Source organism: Morus notabilis, unplaced genomic scaffold (genome assembly GCF_000414095.1).
Source record: "Morus notabilis unplaced genomic scaffold, ASM41409v2 Scaffold1503, whole genome shotgun sequence".
In the NCBI taxonomy this organism is placed as follows: domain Eukaryota; kingdom Viridiplantae; phylum Streptophyta; class Magnoliopsida; order Rosales; family Moraceae; genus Morus; species Morus notabilis.
In genome coordinates, this window is record NW_010365593.1 from 110529 (window position 1) to 136243 (window position 25715).

At 34.3% G+C, this 25715-nt stretch overlaps 2 protein-coding genes across 2 annotated transcripts; one reads left to right on the forward strand and one right to left on the reverse strand.

The window, feature by feature from the left end:
* Positions 1–285: 285 nt before the first annotated feature.
* On the reverse strand, positions 286–3300 carry LOC21388337 (ER lumen protein-retaining receptor A). The gene is made up of 6 exons (XM_010108317.2): positions 3010–3300; positions 2388–2653; positions 1676–1791; positions 961–1034; positions 792–855; positions 286–706 (listed from the first exon to the last, which is right to left on the reverse strand). Exons 1-6 carry the CDS (start codon positions 3098–3100, stop codon positions 670–672), a joined length of 648 nt encoding a protein of 215 aa, XP_010106619.1. The 5' UTR covers positions 3101–3300; the 3' UTR covers positions 286–669.
* Positions 3301–19256: 15956 nt separating this feature from the next.
* Positions 19257–25426, forward strand: LOC21388340 (protein STICHEL-like 4). The gene is made up of 8 exons (XM_024172389.1): positions 19257–19410; positions 19871–20806; positions 20839–22134; positions 22443–22662; positions 22976–23524; positions 23725–24307; positions 24494–24557; positions 25190–25426. Exons 2-8 carry the CDS (start codon positions 20168–20170, stop codon positions 25280–25282), a joined length of 3444 nt encoding a protein of 1147 aa, XP_024028157.1. The 5' UTR covers positions 19257–19410; positions 19871–20167; the 3' UTR covers positions 25283–25426.
* The last annotated feature ends 289 nt before the right edge of the window (positions 25427–25715 follow it).

The following is a 25715-nucleotide window of genomic DNA, read 5'->3' on the forward strand; positions in this document are numbered from 1 at the left end:
ACTTGTGCCGCTCTTCACTAGTCTTCATAATCATTGCAATTACTTCTTTTTTGTTCTTTTATTTAATGGATTAAACACTGAAAATAGAACTGGACTTATCTTAAAACCAAAAACTGCTGTGCTAAAGACCACAAGAAAAATGCTAAACTAAACAATAGTAATTTAACAGGGGACTATAAATTTATTCGGGCATATACTTTCGGGAATAAAGAGAATAATTTAAAGCAGGATCTTTTCTGAGATATCAACACAGAAGCTGAAGGTGTCACAAAATAAATTCGTGTAATTTGGTTAATCATATTCTGTAGATTTTTTTTTTTTTTTTTAAACTTTAAAAAGTTGGTATAATTTTCAGCCTGCCCCTAAAAATGAGGCATGATGTTGGCAAATTCTGCAATTTCGTCCTCTAGACAAACGTCTTTACAACTGATGAGCATACTCACTAACACAACATGAAAAGCTATAATCACAAAGTGAACAATCGCATTAGTCTAAATGTAAGAAGGTGCCAATTGAGATAGACAAAAAACCTAAACCTTTCCCCCTCGATTAATACAGTTCGGGGTCGCTGTATCAAGTGAAAGCTCTCAGTGGTGTATCCCCTTCTTGTATCCTGTTACAAATCAGGCTGTGAAAAAAACCCTTAGCTAGAATCAATCCCTCTTTGGATCAGGCAGGCAGCTTAAGCTTTGCATTGTTTTTCCAGCTGCGAAACGAACAACTTAACGTCAGTATACCACAGGAACTACGCATGAGAAGAATGACTGACCATAAGGTGCAGATGTTATTACCTTATAAAATAGTAATAGAAGAAATCTGCATATAAAGCTGTCTGAACCAGACCAGAGATGCAAGCTGCATAGTTCGGAAGAAGGGTGTCGGATAAGCATACAGAAAACAACAGAGACCAAAAGTGGGGGGAAACGAAAGAGGAAACTATTCTCAATAGTTTGTTCCTACCTATCCATCGAGTGAAACGTGCTTCAGTCAGGTAGCGATAAATCCAGTTGAGGATGTAGAATGCACGATAGGCTCTGCAGATTAAAAAATGGAGATATATTACTTGTATTCAACAAGGTGAATGATATGAATTTGTTCACTTAACTGAAAACACTAATAGATGATCTAGGAAAATGTTCACTATAATTGAATTTGTTCTATCTTCCCCATTATGCACAGAAGCTAGCTAGTGCAATTTCAAACGGGAATAGTAGTTTCTTTCAGACATACAGTTGCATCCAAAAGTCGCTACATCTTAAAGGTTCCAGATTTCTTATCAATGAAAAACCTGATCTTGTGTTGAATGAGAACTCGTGTTTTCTCATGCCATTAACATTCTACGTTTTCGAAAACACCAACAAGCAAGCCTGTCTTGGTGCATTAGCAACTCAGAATAGCAATGTTAACAAATAGATTTTTGAGTATTGAGGTTAAAAATGGACACACTAAAAAGTAAAATCCAAGAACACGTTGCAGAAATTTAGGAGATAATTATGGTTGTCTAAATTTCTATTATTATGAAAAGCATGATGGCCAAGAAAAAGCTCTTACAAGACAGACAATTTAATTGACTGATATTGCACATACTAGATGAAAAATAATACTTCAGCAAGTTAACCAAACGAAAGGAAAAATTCTGGAGTAAATAAGTTATACTTGAAACAAAAATACATACCCAAGAAACAACACATATTGCCCTGTCAAATTGTCCACATTCCCACTTCGTTGCAACAAAACTAGCTGAGGAATAATGGCAACTGCCTCCAAGTATATTGAAAATGCCCAGAGGACCTATAAAAGGTTTGAATCCAAATTAGAAGCATGGTAATTTTCTCCCTAAGTATGCACAGAGAACAAGCAGAGTATAGAAGTATAGAATGCACAATACCGACTTTCGGGAAATCAGAAGCAGTGGAAATAATATAGTATGAGGGAAATCTCAATACATAAAACTTATACCAAAATCCCTAAACAGACAATTTTTGATGAAATTCTTATACTAATAAATAGAGAGAAAGCTAAAGATCCAAACTATGAACAACTCATGAGATGTGTCAAGAAATCCTCTTAAAATATTAGTATTCTCTTTAATTACTAAATGCTTATGTCCACGGGAGGAAACGAGCTCAAACCAATATGAAGTAACTTTCCCTAATAATTGCAAATACTTTTGCTTGCCCAGACAAATTTTTAACTTAAAAGACACGCAGTTTAACCAAGCACAGAATAATAAACCGCAAAGCAACACAAACGGTAATAAGCAAAAGAACTCATTAGACCAAGCACAATTAATGACATCAAAGAACGTATTATTCACACAAAAGAAATCCATCTCAGAATGCCACAATTAGTATTGAACATGTCATGGCTAAACTTGAGTAATTAACCTCTTGAACAGTGAACTTCTCATGAAGAAGAAGCGCCAAAACAAAGCATCCCAGAACAAGAAAGTAATGGCGAAATGTGTCGATCTCTTTGTCGTAGGTTCGCCTCACAGCAGGGTCACCTCTCATGCACCAGACGATCGCCAGAGAGCTCGTTATGAACACAAGCTTCATCAAAGTGTTGTACAAGGATATGAAGTCCGTGAACAAATCCAAATAGCGAGTCAGAAAAACCAGCGCGTACAGCTCCTGAGTCTTGAGCGAAATCCCTTTACAACAACAATAGAAAACCCAAACCACAGGTTTAATTAATTCCCAAAATGTTCTGTTTGTTTGCCGAGAAAATACAAGGGAAAACGCCTTAAAATTTCGAGGCTCTCAATATTTCTTTTTCTTTTGCCTGAATCCCTAGTGTTCCATTTCGCAACTGAAGTGAGAAAGGACAAATTGAAAATGGGAAGACTAATTTGAGAAACCTCGGTTAATTCAAACAAAAACCTAATTTAATTTGACCCTCTCTCTGGTGCATTAAGAGAGAAAAAGAGCAAAAATGAGAATGAAATAATCAGTGAATTTCGCGCCTTTTTTCTCGGGAAACAAACAAGAAGCGAGGATGGTTAGTTACCTGAGCATGATTTGGTGGCGTAGATTTTGAGTAGAAGAACCAGAATACTGATCAAGTGGGTCATATCCCCAGCAAACCTGAAGATATTCATGGCTCTGTGATAGTGAAATGGACAAACTTCTAGAGAGAGAGAGAGAGAGAATCAATGGAAGGAAACGCAGCGGAAAATCAACTGAATACGGCGGTGAGTGTGTTGAGGGATTTCGGGAAGGTTGCGAAGAAGGAAAGCAGGGGAGCTGACGTGGCAGCTGAAAACGGTCACTTGCTTCCACAGATGGTCTTTTCTCTGACTTTCTCAATCGCCCAACTATACCACGTGGATACTCCACACACTAATAAATTTGGACAATTTAGATTATGAATTAATTAATTGTAAGACAATGACAATCCCTTGAATAATTGAATAGGTTTTCTTTAGAAATTCATTTTTTCTGCACTGCCCGACTATGAACTACAGTTTGTTTATTTCGAGATTGCACATTTCAGTGTTAAAGAAATAAAATTATTCACCTGTTAATTTATCATATAATGAGTTGTTACATAACATTAAAACTCAAGAGAAAGACAAGAAGCACCCTATTCTAACATGAAGAGGACATAATTAGAAAGACAAAACTCAAAAGAAAAAAAAAAGAAAAAAGAACTTATTAGTTGCTACCTTTGTTTTATTTTTTGTTTCATTATTTTTGTGATGTTTTTAAATTCTTATAGCAGTATAAAAGCAAGCTCTAGACTTAAAGGGTGTAAAAAATGACTCTGAACCAGCATTACTCGGCCTACGAGACCCTACCATACCTGAAAATACGGATGCGTTTGGAATTGGTTCCAAAACGTTTTTGTTTTTTGTATGAAAATGAAAATGAAAACGTTTTTATTTTCATTTTGGAATCATTTCTGAAAATGCGTTTGGTAGTTTTATTCTGAGATTATTTTCAGTTTAAAAAAACTGAAATTGTGTTTGGTGGTTTAATTTTTAAAAATATGTAATAATATTTAAATTAATAATATATTAAATAAATAATAACCCTTAGTTAATAATTATATAAAAAATTACCCTTAGTTAATACAGTCTAAACCCTAATTTATTGTCACTCTCAATCCGCTTCTCTCTCTCATCTCATCTCGTCGCTCTCTCTCTACCCTCCCTATCTTCGTCCCACTTTCTCTGGTTTCCTCTCTCTCCGCCGTGTCATGGCTAAAGAAGGCACGCGATCTGACTAGATATCTGGGTAGATCTGATGCCGTTCATCTCGCTCGTCTCAGATTGAGGACGCTGTGGAGAGCCGGTGCCATTAGTGGATCTCGCCGAGTTCGAGATCCGTGAGGATCGACGTTCAATCCTTCACCGGCGTCAACCGTAGATTCTGCGAGATCTCCCTCCTCTCTTCTCTTTCCGCCCCCTTTCTCTACTGTCGCCATGTCTGGACAAGATGTTGTCGCTATGACGGACGCAATCATCGTCATTGTTCGCTTCGTCACCATGAGATCGCGGCGGATCCAAGATCTCATATCCTAGCTCATGTGTGTTCTCTCTTGTTCGTCCCTCGCCGCCATGGATGCAGCTCCGCGTCTAGTTCTGGTTCCATGCGGTGAGAGCATCGGATTTGGGTTTACTAGATTTTTCCTTGAGTCAAACAAAGTCATGCGTGTTCTAGGTCGATCTGTTGCCGATGAGATCAAATCTGGCCTTTACAGTCTCAGAAGTTTGAAAATGAAAACGGAAAAAATTTGTTTTCAGAAAGATGAGAAAAAAAGAGAAAATGAAAACGGGTGTTTTCAGTTTTGATTTTAAAAAATTTTACACCAAACGTGTTTTCTTATGCGTTTTCATTTTTTTTTCTCAAAAATTGTGAAAAATAAAAACGAGACCGGAAACAAACAAGCCCGTAGTGTTTTTTTTTTTCCGGTTCCAAATTAGCCTAACCCACATTGTGTGAGTAGGGTTGCGGGCGGTCTCTTTTTGACCCGAGCATACCCTACCCGGCCGAAAGGTAGAGATAAAATGTTAAAAAAAAGTGTGCCTCTCAGGAGCGATTCTCTATCTGGCGTCTTCTCCGCAGAAAAGACTACCCTCTCCTTGCATTCCGAGGTCAACCGCCGCAGAGGAAGTGGAATCCGGAGGGCGCTGTCGGAGAGCGACGTGATCCTCTCGGAGACTCAACTTTCGGGCGGATTCCGCTCCTTTCCGGCGAGGATGCCTGAGGAGGTGTTCCTTCCCGGCGGCGATAGAGCGGCGAGCTTCGCCAACTCTTGCCAAGAGATCGAGATTCCTTTGGAGGAATTAGGAAACTCCGGCGGCGGTTTCAGCAAGGGCGACAGCGGCGGCGACGATGACGGTTTCGGCAATTCCGGCGGCGGAAACAACGATCAGAGCAAGCTCGGCGCGTTCTACGAGGAGATGTTGAAGGCGAACCCCGGCGATGCGCTTCTCCTCAGAAACTACAACAAGTACTTGCACGAGGTTAGTACTGATCCATTCATGCAGATCGTTGAGAAATAGAAGTGATCATTTATGCAAGGGGAAAAAGAAAGGCTTACCAAGATACCAGATGCAATTCAAATTTGCCATACAATAGGGGACACAGTCAAACGTCCAGGCCCAGCCCGCAAAACTGAGCCTACCCGAGGTAACCCTACGGGTTTGTGAGCTAAATACAGCAATGCGGCCCAAATTTCCCTCACCCAAAATGTAGCGGCTCGGCCCAAATTTTAGGCCCAACCCGAGCCTACATGGCCTACTTACACCCCTATCTAGACTTCATAATAGGTATTGAAGGGGTTCTTTTGTTGATTTAAAGCCCCAATTGATTTGGGCTTTCCCAAAGTCTATTCAAGTTAATGTTGTGTCTACAAAATCACTAAGGGAATTTCAGCATACGAATCATATATAAGCCTCATTCTCATATCAATAGAGCTTAGTATTTGAGGCTATTAAGTTATATATATATATATATATATATATATATAGGGAAGAAATCACGTAACTTAGGGGATTCTTATTTGTACAAATGGTATTTTGAATTTGAAATGAGCATGAAGAAATTAACGATACTTCTTTTTGTTCTTTCGAATCGATCACTCAAGACCTTTGGTCTCTGAACTCGATGAAAAAATGGAATCACTTCTTATGGACTCGTTAAGAATGATTTTTGATCTAGTTCATGGCCTATTCGAAGTAGAAGATACTCTGATGGGATCCTCGCTGACAGAAAAAAAAATTACAACCAGTTTGATAATGATCGACCAAATTAAGCCAACAAAGCTAAGCTTAGTTTGATAATGATCGACCAAATTAAGCCAACAAAGCTAAGCTTCTGAAGTAATAAGATGTGCATTACCTAAAGATGTGTGGCACTGCTTTTTCAAAACATTGCATATAGTTGAGTAAAGTAAAAATAGCATTGCATATAGTTGAGTAAACTAAAAAGTGTCTTTATCGTTCTTATATAGTCATAAAATGTTTCTTTATCGTTTGTATGTATATCGATATGTTAAATATTAGAAGGTTTCGAAGAAAAAGTAGTAATCATAAAGTATGAGGTTAGGAAGAAACTCACAGTTCCTTATATGCAGTGGTTGAGGCAAGACATTCTACTTTATTTGATGTGGGATTGTTGTACGTTTGCTTATAGGAAGTTGTAACGCATGTAAGATCACATTAAATATTTTTAATATTAAAATAAATAACACAATGGTAATTAGTATGTGGTGATAAGTGGCACTGCACTATTGTCAGATTATGGATTCAAGTTTCCAATCGCACGAAATCTCTCCAATTTTCCAGAAAAGGGTTTAGCAACAACCTGAGGGTAGTGGCATTATAACTGTAATGTAGAGAAGTGCAGTTATTGTAAATAGTTCACAGACTATAAATTAATTCCCATCTTCACATTGCTACTAGCGCTTCAAGTTTTTATCTCAAATAGATTATTTTTGTCTGTGTCTATATCTGATAACCCAATTTCCCTTGCAAATTTGATTCTTTTCCCAGTAAATTTGGGTGCTAGATTGCAAGTATTTCAAACAATTAGCTAAAAGCCTCGTCTGGTTAATAAAATGATGAACTTCCTCAAGTTGGACTAACGGATCCACAGCCCGGAAATACTGTCCTTGGGCCCTGCATCTCTGAATTGAGGTTTATAGAATAAATAAGAGTAATATTGTGCATGAATTAAGATTTTTACTTTTTTTTTTTTCTTAATTCATAACTTTTTTAGTTAAATAATTATACTAATAAAAAGATATTTATTAAGAGTAAAGAACGTAACATGGGTTGGTTTTTTAATCATTCCTTGTAATATGGGAAAAAAAAAACACAAAACAAAATAAAAAACCAAACGTCTCCAAGTCTACATTATCCAAAACATTTTTTCTTACTGGTTTATCCAAAACATTGTCCTTTTGTAATTTTCTTTCTCTGTGGTTTCGACTAACTTTAATTATATGTGTGTATCTAATTGGCCAAGCTGTAATAACTTGATGAAATGCTCTCCCAAAACAATAAAAGTTTATACGAATAATCTTGATAAATACTCTTTAAAAATGTATGAGTCAGAATTTTTATTCTTTATTCTTAATTCATAACTTTTTTAATTAAATAATTATACTAAAAAAAAGTATTTATCAAAATAAAGAGATAAGGTCTAGATTTATATTCTCAAACATAAATTCTTATTTTTTCTCACTAATATAATGACTATACACATTGGTCAAAGTCTAGACAAGCCCAGACGATCCAAAGCCCTTGTCCTTTTTTTTTTTTTTTTTTGAAACGAGTGAAGTTCTTGTACGCTGAGTACTACAATGAGTGTCTCGAAGGATTCACAGGGACAATATGTGAAGTGCATCTATTTTGGCAATCGAACAAGACGATATTCTATTGTTGACTTGTCATTTTTTCACTAGTAAATGGCATTGAATTGAAAAATGACACGCCAATAATTAGCTTATTCGGTTTGCCAAATTTTAGCATAAAACTTGACTCAAATTATTACTGTATAGAGGGATTACTGACATAGCCAAACAATAATACCATATCTCACTCCACGATTAGTGTAGAGTTTAAATCCTTAAAATCTTATGGTTTAAAAAAAAAAAAAAAACAAAAGTTATTACTATATAAACTATAGCTATGTCATATAAACAGAATGCAACCTGATTAATTACTGAAGACCTTAAAATTTCGACACATGCAGTACATGCATGGTAGGATTATTATGTGAGAATTCACGAGATTAGTCCATGTTACAAGGGATTGCGATGAGACGTCACAGGTTATAACCTTAAAAAGAGAGCAATGCCAAAATAACAATATTGGTATATATTCAGTATTGCCAATCTGCTCTAAGGCGACAAAAGTGTATCATGTAAATTAGTAACAAAAGTATAAACATGCATATATTAATTAGATTTTAAAATTATTATTGGTTCAAATTCTAATCTTTTCTGAAAAATTAATAACTAACGTGATAACAGACAATACCGAGTCGTAATTTAATCCTGTGAAATTATTGTGTATTGGACATTCAATATATTTCAAACTTATAATTAAATTTTATTTGTTTGAGCTTTCCAATTAATATTTACCTTACGCGTTTCCTCACAATTCATCCAATTCGTCAGAAGAGTGTTAAAATATACAATTATTATTGGGTCATTTTCTAACCGTTAGCTTAAGCGTCGGAGAGAAGAGAACTTTAAATATCGAGTCAATTGATTATAAAGTAATAATAATCTGAGAGGTTACGTCTTGTTTTTCTCACAATTCAAATCACAATTCAAGTTCTTTTGCTATAGTGTTTTCTGTTATAAAAATTTAAATTCAACTTTTTATTGTCGAGTTTCATATTAAAAAAAATAAATTATGAATTGAGTTGTGAAAAAAACACAACAACTATTTTACTGAATCATGCATGCAAGTGCTTTTAGTATACTTTAACCATAATGTGGGCATAAAAAGCCCTAGTTGGTTCAGGCCTTTGCGGGCTACGCCACATGCAAAAATATAGCTAGGCCACCAACCCACGGTAGCCACTGCGTGGTAAAGCAAAGAAGTTCCACAGCGCCGCAAAGGACGCACGTTGTCACGCGATTAACTTATCACCAGTTACAAATGCAGAGGAACTGCTCTTCTCATTTCTCAAGATTTGAGATAGCATCGCCCCCCTAAATAAATTAAGTCCTAAGATGAGAGAGAGAGAGAGAGAGAGAGAGAGAGAGAGAGAGAGAGAGAGAGAGAATTTATTACACTTGGGAACACATAACCACATATTTGTCCCTTGGGAACTAGACAAAAAGAAGCTTTTTCAATGAATAAAAATGATGCACTCCACCCTCCATGTATAAAAAGGTTTGTTGTGAAAAAAAGTGAAGAATCTTTCAACTAAGTCAGCTGCTTTTGATACATATAAATAGCGTCTTTCATTAAGAAATCAAGAAAGATGCTGATCAAAAGATTATTTGACCACTATGATTAGCACTTCATACCTTATATAAAGACATTTTTGGGTGTCCTCTTGTTCTTTCTTCCGCCTTTCAAATACCCTTGTGGTTGATGGTATCATATCTTTACAAAGGAAGGGTTGTCCTATTGAAATGCCATGCTTTAGTTAATTATTAGTAGGAGAAAAAATAAAAAAGTAAAAAAGAAAAAAGAGATTTAGTATGGCCTACTCAACTTTTTGGAAGTATACATTATAACAGATTTCATTATTTTAAAGTGTCATCAAGAGCTTCCACAATGATGCTTATCAATTATAATTATTTTAGTTATTTCCAACTAATTATTAAAACATAGTACGATGTGTTTCATGTCCTTAAAGCATCAGTCAAAGATTTATGAAGGAGTAAAGGATATCCCTAATCATTTTCTTCTTTTTCTTCTATACTAATCTAGATGTGGCAGCAACATTTATTTATTTATTTTTTTTCTCCTTTCATTTCCTTTTTCTTCAATAATGATCCGTTCTCTTTTGTTGCATCCTTGTTTGTCTTCACGGGCTTTATAGAACCTAACCTAACCTAACAATACTTCTGAGCAAAGCACATAAAGTGTAAAAAAAAGCTTGTTGTCTTGCATTTCCGCCTCTAGAATTGCACGAGTTCCATCATTCGTTCTCAACTGAAAGGCCTAAACTTGCTAGCTCATATATGAATAACCCACTCACGTGTAAAGGATAGTTCATGGCCTTGTAACTTTATTTAACGTCGGCCATCAAAACTCTATGAGAGATACAACTTTGGCTAGGTCTAGTATCGGAGATGGTCCCAAACCATTAATCATGCTTGTTATATATGGATATATAATTGGCTAAAATCTTGTCGTTGTACAAAAATAGTCAACCTTAAAATTTGTTTTTTTTGTTTTTGTTTTTTTTTTTTTGAACAATCAAAATTAGGTGTATCCTCTAGGATGTCCTTCTTGGGAGGAAAAACCTGCATTAAGACGCGCACCTCCAACGCAATCAACACTTGAATAAGAATGAAACTGTGAACTACTGGAAAATAAAGAGAGCGCTAGGGGTGTGGTGAAGAAAGTACGAGAAAACATTAGGAGCTTGTGTGGAGAGTGAAGAAAGCGTGAACAAGTGTATGGAATGGATACTAGGGTTTAAGAAATATACCTCTCTTTTTGTAGAGAATACGAAGAAAAATTCCCATGGATTCAAACAAGATGTGCCTGGGAGGTCTAGGAGGAATGTTCTGGGGAGTGGTTGAAGCGACCTGTTCATATAGTAGCGAAATCGGTTGTATCAAGTCGATCCTTAATAATCGAATCGTTAGGTTCTAAATTGAACCCATAAATCCAGCTTGTCATATATTTGGAAGATTAGACCGTGGAGTTACGAAATTTGATCTCAATATCCCAAGAAAAATCACTTTAAAAAGAAATCCTGAAAAATGGCGTGAATAGTAATATATACTAAAGTCTCGTTCATTTTATCGATTCGAGTTTTACTACAGTAAAAAACACTTAAAACAGTCACATCTAACTTTTTTACTACAATAAAAAGTTCTCACATAAAGTTATATCTCAACTCGAATCAGTAAACTAAACGGACTCTAAATATTGTAATATATGGCTACCCTTCTTTTCTTTTCTTTTTTTCTAATGAACAAAGAAAAATTGTTACCCTCAGACTTGATGGCATATATGTAGTAGCTTTATGCATTATAAAGAGTACAGAGTACTGGTAAGTAAGTACTGTTGGAAGGAAAGAGAAACCGCCACAGGCCAGCCCCACAGGCATATTTATTCTGACTCCGTTTTAGTTCAATGTTTGTTTGTAGCATCTCGTACCGGCAGTTTTGCTACACAATGAACAGGTTTCATTTCATACGTTACCGTCACACAGTGGAAAATAATAAGAAAAGTGCTTTTTTCAAATTTCACCAAAATGTCTGGCTTTAAAACCACTGTTGACAAATTGGACTTGCGGTAAAATCATAGATATCAATGAAGTTAGTTAAGCAAGCCTTTTGTTTTCATACTTTGGACTTTTTGCCAATAAAAAAGAGAAAAGAATATTAAAAAAAAATGATGACGGAATAAATATTTTTTTTTTGGGTAAAAAAACGTTATTCATATCTACTAGAACTTCACCTGTTTATGCATTTATATGTAGGTAAAAAAAAAAAATGAATATTAAATGAAAGAAAAGGAAACGAGCTTGTGGAAATCAGAATTATTATTTTACATGATAGCAAAAGATCTGGTCCCCCAACGGCCATTACAGTACATAGCAGAGTTGGGACTCACAAGCAAAATCCTATTCAAGAACTTCACCACACTCAGAAGCAAAATGGGTCCTCCTTTCTTTGCTCTATAAATGGATTTCTTATAAATTTCTCCCATCAAAATGGGTTGGTGGGGAAGGAAAAAGGTAAAATACCAAAGAATATTTTTATCTCGTTGTTTTTATAAGTTCGAATCATAATTTAACCTTTTGTTATAGTGTAATTTTCTCAACAAAATTTTTTTTTTGACTTTGAATTCATTTTTTTTTTCCCACTCAAATCTAGGAAAAGAACACGATATTTATGAAATTGCATAGTTTTTTTTTTTTCTTTTTTCAATGGATCAATTATGTGAGAATAGTGATATTCTTTTTGCTATTAACTATATATATAAACTGATTTAGAGCATTCATAGTGGATTTCAATTGAAAAGAAAAAAGAGCAGAAAAATAGTATCTGAAATTAACTTCGTTCCATATAAAAATAAAAATAAAATAAAAAAGCCTGAAACTGGACATGACTATCAAGACAGCATTTTTTTTGGTCATTTATTATCTGAAAAATATATACATATATATAAAAGTTCCTTTTGGACCATACTTTACAAAAGGAGGTTTATAGAAAGGACTCTTTTGGTCCCAAATTCCACAATCTCAGTGGGTTACAAATGGTGAGCAACATTGGGGGACCCCTAAGCTTTGTGGCCAAAATTCTGGATTTATGGGACTCTCATATCATCCTTCGTTGGTTTGCAATTAATGCCTTTTTTGTGCATGAATCCAATTGCCCTTTCCCTACAAGAGGTGTCATTGGTAGGCCAAACATATATACTATAAATTTTGTACCTCTTTATGATAAAACATTATAGTTGGAGAATCCAATGAAAGAAGATAGTGTTTGCAAGATTTGGAACAATTTAAGCAAGATGGAGACACGGCAATGTGAATGGTTTAGTCAATGAACCTTTCTGAATTCTTTAACTTCTAAGCCCATGCAAATATTGTTGTTTGGCAGGAGAGAAAATATAATTAATAACGAGATTTAATGATTAAAGGAGGAAATAAATCGAGTCAGGGAATTAGAATTCTTTAAAATAGATTCCAATTTTGATCTGTCTTAATTTGTAGGAATTTTTGTATTAATAGAAAAAGTCGTTTTTATTGCAATGCATAATCGACTCTTTTTTTTTTTTTTTTTTAATTATTGCTGTGTATAATCTGATATTTCGTTAGAAATATATACTTTGTAGCATATCTTGTTGTAGATACTTTTGTTTGGTGTCTCGAGACCATGTGGTCTTAAGATGGTTTGAAAGTAGCTGAATAATTTAAATGGCATCTTCTACAGTGAAACACCCTAAAAAAAACGAATTAGTGGAATACTTTTTTACCGTTTGATTAATTTGTCAACGGTTAAATCTACAGTATAAACAGTTTTATATAACGCGTTATAAATTTTTAATACAGATTTACATAATATCTTACCGTTAAAAAATTAATTCAACAATTGAAAGTGTGGGTCTTATCCGTGGGTTTTTTGTTCCACGATTTTGTAATTTTGTTTTCTATTTTTAGTAGAAGAAAAAGACAGCCAAATACGAAATATTTATTTATTACCTCTTACAGGCGACAGGGAATCCTATCCAAGTATCAAATTTTCTTATGCGACATTTTCCAATATAATATACATTTTTTTTTCTTTTCATTTTGACGTCATAAGAAAGAGGCGAATTAAACAAACAAAAAGGGTTATTCTGATATGATCCTCTCATTGTCCACAACTCTGTGTCCTGTCATTCTTCACGGAGAATATTTTCCCAAACATTGAACCGTTTTGAAAGGCTTTACAATTACATCACACTCATATAACATACTACAAAGAGCAAGAAAGAAAAAGGGTGAGTCAGTCAAAAAAAAAAAAAAAAAGCTCATTGCATGATTTTTCACTAAAACTTCCATCTTGACGTGACGGTTCCACTAACAGTCGATTGTGAGGAGGATTCCTTAGACGCCTTTTTTGTTTTTCATTTTTTACGAGAAAGATCAGCGCTGGCATCTCCCACCGGGGGAAGTGTAGCCACCACACATTAAGGGTCTGTTTAGTTCATTGATACGAATTTTTAATTTTAGTTGAAATATGATTTTATGTGAGACATTTTTACTGTAGTAAAAAAGTTAAATATGACTGTTTCTGAGAGCTTTTTACTGTAATAAAATTTAAATTTTAAACTCAAATCAATAAAATGAACGATACCTAATTTTCTTGAATTTGAGGAGCTTTCTATTATAGGTATCTATATTATTTAGGACTGATAATATAGATTGCAACGTCACGACACAGTATGAATACGACTCAATCTTTTACAAATTAGTATAAAAAAAATACTGTAGGTTATTTTAATGTCAAATTGAAATTGATTCTTTAACAAAGAGTTGTATTCGTGTAATTTACGTGACACTAGATTGACATGTTCAATCGTTTTACTATTTTTAAAATGTTGTTGCCTACTTTTAGTTTTTATAGTATGAAATTTAATTTTGAGGATATATCTGTTTTATATTGTTTTATGTAACTTTAGTGCATAAATTGTAAATTTAAAGTAATCAAAGGTCATGGGTCATTGGCAGCACTTGCAGGATGATTTTAAATTGGAGCACTGCGGGTTAATTGTGAGTTAACTATGATCTATCAACACTCTTGCTTCTATTAAATAACATAACAAATTACTATAATTTTCTTCATCATTTTTACTCTTCATCACTCTTATCAACTAAAAGACTAAGAGAATCCAATATATATATATATATATATATGATAGTTTAAAGTGATAGTTTAAAGCGTGTTTGTCAAGTGGAGAAATTTTTGTCATCCAATAATTCGTGTAAATTTGTCCGACCTACCCAACATGTTGTAGTGAATATATAATATGATAGAGACTGAAATTCAACGGGTGACATCGGGGAATATGACTAAAGAGATGTGAACGGAATGGGGTCTTAAGGCAAGTACATGATGCCTCCTAACCAAGAGGACAAGAATTGATATATGTTGTTACTTTTTACGGTTGAGTCAGCTTCTTTTCCTTATTTATCTTCTTGCAAGGTGCAACAAAGGTAATAGTAATAGTAATAGTAACAATAACGCCACATAAATTTTAATTTTTTGAGATATGTGTTTTCTAGAGAACAATCATAATTTTATGTGAAATTTATGGGTCTAACTCCTACATTTAAATTTCTTACCAGTAGTGTATACTTGTAATCGTGATCAAAATAACATCAAATTAAAAAAATATAAAAAATAAACTGTTTCTAATATATATCTAATAGTTAAACAAGACACCAACTAGTAATTTATTTTTTCATGTTTTATTATAAAAATCTTCTAAATTTATAGACAGATAAGTTTTTTTTTTTTAAAAAAATTAAGAGATCATATAATTTCAACCAAATAAACTAGTCAATATTAAAAAAAAAATTAAGAGATCATATAATTTCAACCAAATAAACTAGTCAATATTTGCTTATCTTAATTGTTTAAGACTTCGTCGTTTCATCATTTGAATCACAATTTAAATTTTTTGTTATGGTTTTTTCTCTTATAAAAATTTAAATTTAACTTTTTCTGTTATGGTGTTTTTATCTCATGAATTCACTTTTTAATTCAATTCTCAACTCAAAAGAGCCAATTGAACGGGACCTTCAATTTTTAACACTTAATCAGATTAATATATTTAAAGAAGAGAGAGAGGAAAAAGAAAATACGAACAAGACAAAGATCAAGCAGAAGGGGACATGCATGAGATCATATTCAACATATATATTATCATATCGTTAGTATTTTTCCAACAAACGTGCCATCAAGCTTAATTGACATTGCTCTTTCTTCATTAGAAAAAAGTCAACAATTTTTCAAATTTCATATCATTTCTATCATGTGCCAATTTCGTAGCCAAGTAGGAATATATTGGAAAGACACATTTTTGCTGAGTTTCAAAGAAAAGTCATACTTCTTTTTGTCCTATTGCTGGGTTTTTCTTCTTTTTGTCATGCATATGTTCTCACTACTTTCATTGAGTTGTGGAAAATGATGCTAAATCAAAATTCATGCTTGAGTAGCTTATTGAAAATTTCATGCCAAGCAAGTAATTATGACTATTATGATTTTAGAACGCTCAAAATTAGCTATAAAGGTATTAGGCACATCCTTTTATATTTCCAGAAAAAAAAAAAAAGGCATACTCTTCTAAACTAGTTTGAGTAATTGTAAAATTAGCTACTGTTATTAAGCAATATTAAATCGAACTAACTACTGTATATGAAAAAGAAACGATCTTAGTTGTTGAAAATAAAATGTCAACTTTTAATTAAAAAAAATTCAGCGGCTAAAATAATTTATTTTCATCGTAAAATTGATCTGCATAAGTTAACCATATTGTATTACTTTTGTGATGATAAGATCTATCCGTTTGTATCGGCATGAAGTACTATTAGCAGACAGAAGGAAATGCGAAGCCATAACTACAAGAGACATTCTCAGCAGCAAGAAAAGAAAAGAAAAAATAATAATAACGAACCTTATAAGAGACAACTGCACATTTGCACATGACAATGCTTGTTCTAAGAATAATGTAGGGCACGAGCAGCATCTAGCACCGCACATTTTACCTAAATTTAAAGGCGCAATTCAGTGGACATTTGATTGATGGATTCAGAACTATTTTCAATTTACGTGTGTTTTTTGTGAGAGAAAATAATGTAACGAACCACGAACTATGATTCGAATCAGACATGAATCTAACAACTAAACAACCTACCAATTTTTTTTCTTTTTTTTTTCGGATACGTTGTCGCCCTTTTGATGTTTCTTTCTTTTTTTTTTCTTTCTCTTTTCTTACTTTCCCAGGTATTTTTTTTTTATACTTTCCATAACTCTCTTTTTGGCACTTTCTTCTTCTTTTTTTTTTTTTTTAACTTTCCTCTATTTTTCCCTTTTCTTTCTTTTGTTTTTTTATCTATTCTTTTTACATTCTTATCTTTTTTACCCTATCATATTTTTCTTTTCGTTTTTCATTACTTCCGTTTCGATTTCTTTTTTCTTTTTAATTAATTTCCATTTCTTTCTTTTCTTTTCTTATCTTAAATTTTCTCCTGCATTTTTCCTCTCTTCCTTCTTTTATTTTTTTGTCTACCATTTTTACATTCTTATATTTTTTACCCTGTTATACACTTTTTTCCTCTACAAATTTGTCCTCATAAATATAATTCTCTTTAATTCTTTGTTTAAATAATTTCTTCTCGTACATATCCCTGTCTTAATTTTTTTAAGACAGTTCACCTAATAAAACATTTCGTAAGTGAGTTTTTTTTTTATTTTCATTTCTTTTTTCCTCTCTCTTTTTCTTTTTTCATCTTCCTATTTTTTTTTCATTCTTATATTTTTTATCCTATTATACATTTTTTATAATTTTTCCAAATGAGACCCTAATAAATATGTTTCTCATTTTAACCTATAGAATCTCGCGTCCATACATGCACAATTTCAACTAGTTAACAATAAATAGGGTTTGCAATATGAAATTAACAATCAAAGATAAGGTCACATTCTATTAAGGGCATGTTTGGCATTGGTGTGTTGTTAAAATTTTTTTGTTGTTGCTGCGCTGTTAATCAAAACTTGATGCGACCAAAAACATGTAAATGTATTTTTTTTTTTTTCAAAACTGCTATGAATACTAGAAGTAAAAATTTAAGTGTTTGGTAAATTATGTATAAAATTATTGTAAAAATATATAATGATTAAAATAGATATACTTTAGCATATATATTTATAGATAATTTTATTTCTAATTTCGAGGTCAATTTCATAATATTGTACGCCAAATACTAAAAAAATGCGATTTTAAATTAACATTTAAAATGTTTAATAATATTTATAATTTATTGTTGTTATTTTTAAACATTTAACGTAGTATGTTTATTAAATATTTTTAATTTTTAAATACATATTTAAGAGTGTATATTTTTTAAATTAGGTATAAAAAATTGATAGATAGATAATTAAGTTTTATTATTAAGATTATTTTAGGAAATTTTAACAATGATAGCAGAAGCAGTTATGTAAAAAGCATTCATGACCTGATTTTCAAATTTTGTTGTTTGGCAACAGTTTTTAGAATTTGTTAAATAAAAAAGAATTTACCAAACACCCTCACATACTGTAACTTCTTAAAAACAACTAAAAAATCCCCTATGCATTTATTTTGCAACGAAAGGAAAAAGAAAGTGAATAATGATTCTATTTCTTATATAATAAGGTGTTTACTGACCCACATACTAAAAAGAATGCGAAAATGGAATGTCAATCCTTTCATTTAAAAGAATAAATGTCAAATTTACTTATCCATACTTAAAATCCTTGATCATTTAATTGTGTAAAAAGACCTTTTATTGATTACATTAATAATATTGTTATTTCCTAATTTTAATAAATATTATAATAAAAATGTTATTATTTCTTAATATATCATATAATAGTTAAATAAACACTTGAAAAAATTAATCAATAATCTTAATTGTTATCACTTTATTTTTCCTTCATAATATCATTACAAAACCATTAACAATTTTTACGATTTAGTAAGCACGCTTTTAATTGTCGTCACTAGTTAGAAAAGAAAAAACAGAACATAGGCATCCATGTAACAGTACTTTTATTTAGCAAAAAAAACAAAATGTAACAGTACTTCGGTTTAAGAATATGAAAATTGTCCAGCTGGAATGCACATTGAATAGTATGATTTTTTTAAATCACTTTCTATACTATATGGAAAACTTGTTTAACTCTTGGAATGATCCCCTTTTCACTGTGGTCTGTGTGAATTAATACAGCTTTTGCCTTTTTATTCAGCAAAATTGAGGCATGTTTAGTTTACAGAATTTAAATTTTTAATTCAAATTGATATGTGATTTTATATAAAAAATTTTATTATAGTAGAAAAAATTAAATGTAATTTTTTATAAGAATTTTTAACTATAATAAAATTAAAATTAAAAATTTAAATTAATGAAATAAATAAAAGTACACAAAAAAATGAAAAGAAAAAGGAAAAAAAAAATAATCAATTTCAACGGAACGGACATTGTAGGCGTTAGTCCCCACCAGATTCAAAAATTTCAATTTCCTATTTTAGATTTATCTTTTTGGGGCAACTATATATTGAATTCTGTTATCAAGTCAAGAAAGGTAATGGTAATAAATAACTAAAAAGTAAAAAAAAAAAAAAGAATTGAACAATAAATAAAGAAATTGAAGAGGAAGAAGAAGAATAAAATAATGAACTATTTGCATGCTCAAACAAACGGATACACCGCTTTATTGGCAAATCTGTCCTCTGTTTCCAGTCCCTCTCTCTCTCTCTCCCTCTCTTCGACTGTGATGAGTCTGTCTGTAACAGATCTCGCCCTCACCCCCCTTTCTCTCTCTAAACACTCCTTTTCTTACTCTCTTTCTGCTAAACTTTCTCTCTCTAATTCTTCAGAGTGTGTATCGTTTTCTTTGGAAGGAAGTTCTTTTCTCGTGAAGTTGCATGTGAAGCTCGGTGAGAGAGATCCGGTCTGTTTTATTTGTGATCGAAACGGGTCATTTCGCTTTTTCTGATTTCAGGTGAATCCATTCTTCTTTTCCTTGCTTTTTTTTTTTTGTCCTTCTTCTTCTTCTTCTTCTACTTCTTTGTCTACCATTTTGGTTGTTATGTTACATCTTTTTTTTTTCTTCTCAGTCTTGTTTAATTCCATCTCGCTTTGTTAAAAACCTTAGCTTTTTAGGGTTCTAAAAGTAAAAAAGGTTGGGTTTTGCTTGCTTCTGAGATTTCTAAAAGATGGGTTTTTTTTTTTTTTTGGTTTATCATGTTCAAGCTCAGTGGGTGGGTTTAAGTTTAAGTTAGTTGGGTTGATTCTAATGGTCTATTGCATTGAGAACTCAAATGGGCATTTTGAAAATACAACTGTTGAAAGCTTACTTCTTTTGTGTGATTATGTTACGTCTGTTTGATTTCGTGGGTTAGTTTCAAGCCTTTGACTGAGAAATGTTTATTTGATTTTTTTTTTTAAATGGTGGTGTGCAGAATGAGAAAAATCGGTGTTACTTGTAACATTCTGCACAGGAAATGGGGTGTCATAGTGTGAAAAAAAAAGCTTGGTTTTCTGTTGATGGGGTATCTTTGATTGCTGAAGAAAAAAAAAAGAAGAAAATATTAGTGGGGATGTAATTTCTTGGAGCTGAGGGAATCTCTTGTTTTGTAAAGGCCATAAATTGGAAGATTTGGGAGGGCCTTTGCAATAAAAGATGCGATACACTTTGATCTTTTTCCATATTTCACAAGAGATTCAGATATTGGACACATAAAAAAACGTTTCTGATCATGACCAAGGCTGTTCGAGATAGAATTCTAAAGGAAGCCAATGGTGATATCAGTGATCATCTACGCAACCATATCCATTTGACAAATTGCATTCACTTGAAGAACCACATGCATAAGCAGAGCCCCATATTGACGGACAGATCGCTTATGAGGGACCTCATTGTCCTTCAGAGATCACGGTCTCTCCGGGACCCTTCTGCAAGTCCTCCATCGTGGCATTCGCCTTCGATTCTCGATCTGCTCCCTAAGAAAGGCGAAAATGATCCCTTTGTTAGGGAGGGAAGGAGGTCGGTAGGCGTTGAACGTCGAAGGGAAGGTAGGAGGCTGTCGGGGAATTCTCCGCCTTTAGTGAGTATGATGAAATCAAAAGTTGCTCCCGGTGAGATTGCTGAGGGCAATGATGGGATGGTGGCGATAAGTAGTAGCAAGAATGGAGCTAGGGATGGTAGAAGAGCTAAGAGAGAAGAGTCTAGTCGGAAGAGTAATAGGGTTGATGTTTCCGTTAACAATGAGGAGCGTCCAGTAGATCACGATCACCGCAGGGATGTGTCTAATGATGCTGTTTCTGGGAGCTCTCTGTCTAAAAGTAGGAAGGGTAAACAAAAGGGGAAGCAGCATTTTCAAGATGTTCCAATGAAGACCCTTTCGGAACAGTTGAATGATGTTCGGAGGATGTGTCTAATGATGCTGTTTCTGGGAGCTCTCTGTCTAAAAGTAGGAAGGGTAAACAAAAGGGGAAGCAGCATATTCAAGATGTTCCAATGAAGACCCTTTCGGAACAGTTGAATGATGTTCGGATGGATAGTGACGGTGTGGCTTCTTCAAACATCCATAGGCATGGAAGACAAGCTCGGCAGGAGAAAACTGCTGATGAACCAGAAGACGGTATCCAGGGTTACTGTAGTGGATTGAATAGGGCAAAAAGACGGAAGTTTCGAGGTACAAGAAGACGTCGTGCTGCTGCTGTGGGCTCTAGAGATATAAATGTTCAGAATGAATTGTCTGTAGCCTCTAATACTCTCGGTCAAGGTTCAGGGCACCCCAAGTACCACATGGAAGGAGAGGAAGAGTATGATGAGCAAAACGTCACAAGGGCTCCTGGAAATGGATGTGGTATTCCGTGGAATTGGTCAAGAATTCATCACAGAGGCAAAACATTTCTTGACATGGCTGGAAGGAGTTTTTCCTGTGGTTTGTCCGATTCAAGATTAAAGAAAGGGGGTCCTTCTGGCCATGGGAGAGATATTGCTGAGATGCCCGTGGCATCGGCGAACTCAAGCTCGTCTTCTAAGTCAAATGCTGAGGCATTGCCTCTATTAGTTGATGCATCTGGATCACAGGAAAGCACTGAAAATGGTGGGTGGGTGCGTCGCTATTCTGGTGAACTTGGTATTTATGCTGATAATTTATTTAAGCATGATGTTGATTCTGACCTTGCTTCTGAAGCTAGATCAGGTGAGCAACGTAAGTTGAGAGGGCGGTCTCGAAGTAGGCATCAAAACCTGACACAAAAGTACATGCCAAGAACCTTCAGAGATCTGGTGGGGCAGAATTTGGTGGCTCAAGCTCTCTCAAATGCTGTCATAAGAAAGAAAGTAGGATTTCTTTATGTCTTTTATGGTCCGCATGGCACCGGGAAAACTTCATGTGCTCGAATATTTGCTAGAGCTTTAAATTGCCAGTCTCTGGAACACCCTAAACCTTGCGGGTTTTGCAATTCTTGCATAGCCCATGATATGGGAAAGAGCAGAAATATAAGGGAAGTTGGCCCTGTAAGTAATTTCGACTTTGAGAGAATTATGGACCTACTTGACAATATGATTATTTCCCAGCTTCCATCACATTACAGAGTATTCATATTTGATGACTGCGATACGTTATCCCCTGAATGTTGGAGCGCCATATCAAAGGTTATTGATCGAGCACCTAGACGAGTGGTTTTTGTCCTCGTCTGTTCGAGCCTTGAAGTTTTGCCTCACATAATCATATACCTCTAATAATCAGGGGCCGAAATTTGTTTTTAACTTAATTTTTCTTTGCAAATTCATTTGTGCGCATTTTGTGTTTCACGGCATCGCTTTTTTATTTGTTTCTTCTATTCCCCATATCTGAGGGAAAAAGTGAAAAAAGTATAAAAGGCAAAGGTGTTCTTGACAATAAAATTAAGAGATGAAAAGAAAATCTTAACCTTTTTTTTTTTTTTTTTTTTTTTCTCCCCTGTTTTTTTTTTTTTTTTTTTTTTTTTTTTTTTTTTTTTTTTTTTTTTTTTTTTCAGGTTGGGCTCATCTCCGATGAAAAATTGGTAGATCTTCTTGATTTAGCATTATCTGCAGATACCGTCAACACTGTGAAGAATTTGAGGGTCATAATGGAAACCGGTGTTGAGCCATTAGGCTTGATGTCACAACTTGCTACAATCATTACGGATCTACTTGCTGGTAGTTATGATTATACAAGAGAAAGGCCTAGAAGAAAGTTCTTTCGGCACCATCCATGTGAGTCCAAAATTCTCGCTGATGATGCATAATGAAAATGAACTCCAAAATACTCCATTTTGTTTGTAATATCTATGTCGATATCATCCAGATTTCATCTCTTAACCTGGATATCTGTTCTAGCAATGCTTATCAGTTCTAATCTAAGTGAATTTAATTCTTTGCTGTTGGCCTAATACCCTTGTTTAAACTATTAAGCTTACCCACCTCATGATTTGTTGTCTTCAATTTTCTGTATTTTCTGTTTCTGCTTCAATTGACATCTTGCATTATCAGGTTTAGACCTCTGAATTGATTTTGTTTTTCTTTGTAGTGTCCAAAGAAGATATGGAGAAACTGCGACAAGCTCTTAAAACTTTATCCGAAGCTGAGAAACAGTTGAGGACCTCTAATGATAAGCTAACATGGCTAACAGCTGCATTGCTCCAACTCGCACCTGATCAACAGTATATGCTGCCTAGTTCTTCTGCTGACACTAGTTTTAACCAAAGTCCCTTGGCCTTAAATAATGCGGGTGGGAGAAATGCAGTCAGGAAAGCCGGTGAGCAAGATCATACGACAAATAGCGAGAGAGGTTTATCAGCAAACACTAGACAAGCAGGAACATCGGATTTATATAACAATGCTCTCATGAAGGATAATAGCTTAGATAGAAAAAGACATACTGGTGCTTCTATGGCTCCCCAACAGACATCTGCTCGCTCTGCTGATACGGTTAGAGTAAATGGGAATCAGGTTTCTGGGAAAAGCCGTAAAGGGATCGAAGAAATTTGGTTGGAGGTGCTTGACAAAATCCAATATATTGGTATTAAAGAATTCTTGTATCAAGAAGGAAAGTTGATCTCCGTCAGCTTTGGTGCTGGTATGCTTGCTTTACTCCATTAAACACATTTGTCGATGAATTAATTTCATGACCCAATGTGTTATTCACTTTGTCAACACATTTTACTTTGATGGGCAACTTTTGTCACTATAAGAACAAACTTAATTTTTCCTACTAAAAAGTTTTTCCTACTAAAAAGGGCTTGTTTTAAAGACTGTTACTTGTTTTTCCTCTTACAGCTCCAACTGTGCAGCTAATGTTTAGTTCACATCTGACTAAATCTACTGCCGAAAAATTTAGAGGCCACATATTACAGGCATTTCAGTCAGTTCTAGGGTCCCCAGTGACAATTGAAATTAGATGTGAATCAAAAAAAGACTCCAAAGCAGCGGTGCATGTGCCTCTTATGTTACCAGCTTCAAAGGACGGTTCAGCTCAGATTAGAAATGCAAATGGAATCAGCAGTGAAGCTCAGCTCTTGCCTTCCAACAGTTGTGAAAGGGGTAAGAGTGAAATTGTGGAAATAGAAGCTTCTCCGAGGCAAATGAAGGGTGGTGAGCGCATTGATAACCAGGAAGAATCTGGTAAAAGAGGTTCAAAAGCTACATTGGGAGTTGAGGCAGCACCTTCCAATAAAAAATCAGCTACTGCTTCACTAGCAGAAAAACAGAAACTTGGTGAACAAAATCAGTGTCAGAGCATTGTCAGGAGCAAAGTCTCCCTTGCCCATGTAATTCAACAGTCCGAAGGGTGTTCGCAGCATATAGGATGGTCAAGACGCAAAGCAGTTTCTATTGCTGAAAAGCTTGAACAGGAGAATTTGTAAGTTTCAAAAACACTACTTTCCTTCTGATTAGAATGTCTTCCACAATTTTCACTAACCGTGGAATTTTAACAAACTAAAGTCTTTGCCAAAAAGGATTATACTTGTTTAGCACCTTAGATTGATTCAAGCTTGTTTCTAGTCACCATTTCCTTTAGATTGAGCTGGCTCTAATTCATGTACAGGAGACTGGAACCTCGATCAAGAAGTTTGCTTTGCTGGAAAGCGTCTAGAGTAACTCGCAGAAAGGTAATACATGATGATTGTGATCTTATAAATGAATTTGATGATTGTGATATTGTGATCATATAAATGAATTTTCTTACATGGCCTTGCAATTCTGCGCATGCACATGATACCGAGCAAGGGCCTCGGATTCAGCTTAATCTCCTAAATAAGCTGTAAGCGAAACCTTGTTCCTGACATATGGTTCAGCCTGGCCTGGGCAAACTGTGGTTGGTTTTATGCCCAACTCCTTTCTAGAGGAACATTTATGCTGAACTTGTGTACAAGATACTTTGATATACTTGAACGTGTTCCTGTATGCAAGTTTTGTGTTTGGAAATGAAAAAGGCATTGCAGAGCTGAGCTCTGCATCTCAGATTATTGGGGTCCACAACACGTTGTGAGATGCTCAGTTCAGCTCCACTGATGCCATTTAGCAATTCTCTATGGAAATAGAACCCTACTGAAACTTCTGTTTTTCTTTCTTGTAATAGTTTATTGATGATGTTCTCTCTTGTTATCGTCGTAGTGATATTAGCTTAACATTGAAAATTAGGAAGCGGGATAGTTTGTGTATAGCAATCTGTAGTCACATTTTGATTGTCTTGTAGCAATTTGCTTGAAGATGTTGCTCACAAAATATGTTACATCTGCAGCTTTCACGTTTGAAAATTAGAGCAAGAAAACCGCGTTCGCTTTTGAAGCTCGTCTCCTGCGGGAGATGTCTCTCTACCAAATCCCCAAGGTAACACAAGGAAAAATAACTTTTTCGGCTAGCTTTGAAGGGTTTGTACAACCTAATTTGTATTACTTGTATTTAGTCATTTTCCTTAAGTTTACTAGGTCAAATTTATCTGCCAAATCCAATTTTATTGAATAAAAGTAAGAAGATGTAGGGGACAAGTTGATAGTGTTCTAAATTTCAATTTTTTTTAATTACAAAGAAATATACATGTTGTTAGTCCTACATCATTTCAACTCAATTTTAACCTCCTTAAATATTTTGCGGCTTTATTAAGTTGGTCCTTTGGCATAAAGACATGCCTACAAAAGAAAGCCCGTGATGTTTGTTTGGAATTTGTACGTTCCAAAATTCCAAGTTTGAGAGGACGTTTGGTTAGAGGATTCAAATCATGTGATTCATACTATTTTCGATTTACGTGAATTTTTTGTGAGAGAAAA

Bases quoted from the DNA above. Each gene is read 5' to 3' on its own strand.
- LOC21388337 (XM_010108317.2), bottom strand. From the start codon at position 3,100: ATGAATATCTTCAGGTTTGCTGGGGATATGACCCACTTGATCAGTATT. The intron at 1,792-2,387 runs GTTAATTACTCA...AACCTTTTATAG, and splicing joins AGAAGTTCACTGTTCAAGAG to GTCCTCTGGGCATTTTCAAT. The intron at 1,035-1,675 runs GTATGTATTTTT...TTTAATCTGCAG, and splicing joins CAATATGTGTTGTTTCTTGG to AGCCTATCGTGCATTCTACA.
- LOC21388340 (XM_024172389.1), top strand. From the start codon at position 20,168: ATGACCAAGGCTGTTCGAGATAGAATTCTAAAGGAAGCCAATGGTGAT. The intron at 22,663-22,975 runs GTGAGTCCAAAA...TTTTCTTTGTAG, and splicing joins GTTCTTTCGGCACCATCCAT to TGTCCAAAGAAGATATGGAG. The intron at 24,558-25,189 runs GTAATACATGAT...TTACATCTGCAG, and splicing joins CTAGAGTAACTCGCAGAAAG to CTTTCACGTTTGAAAATTAG.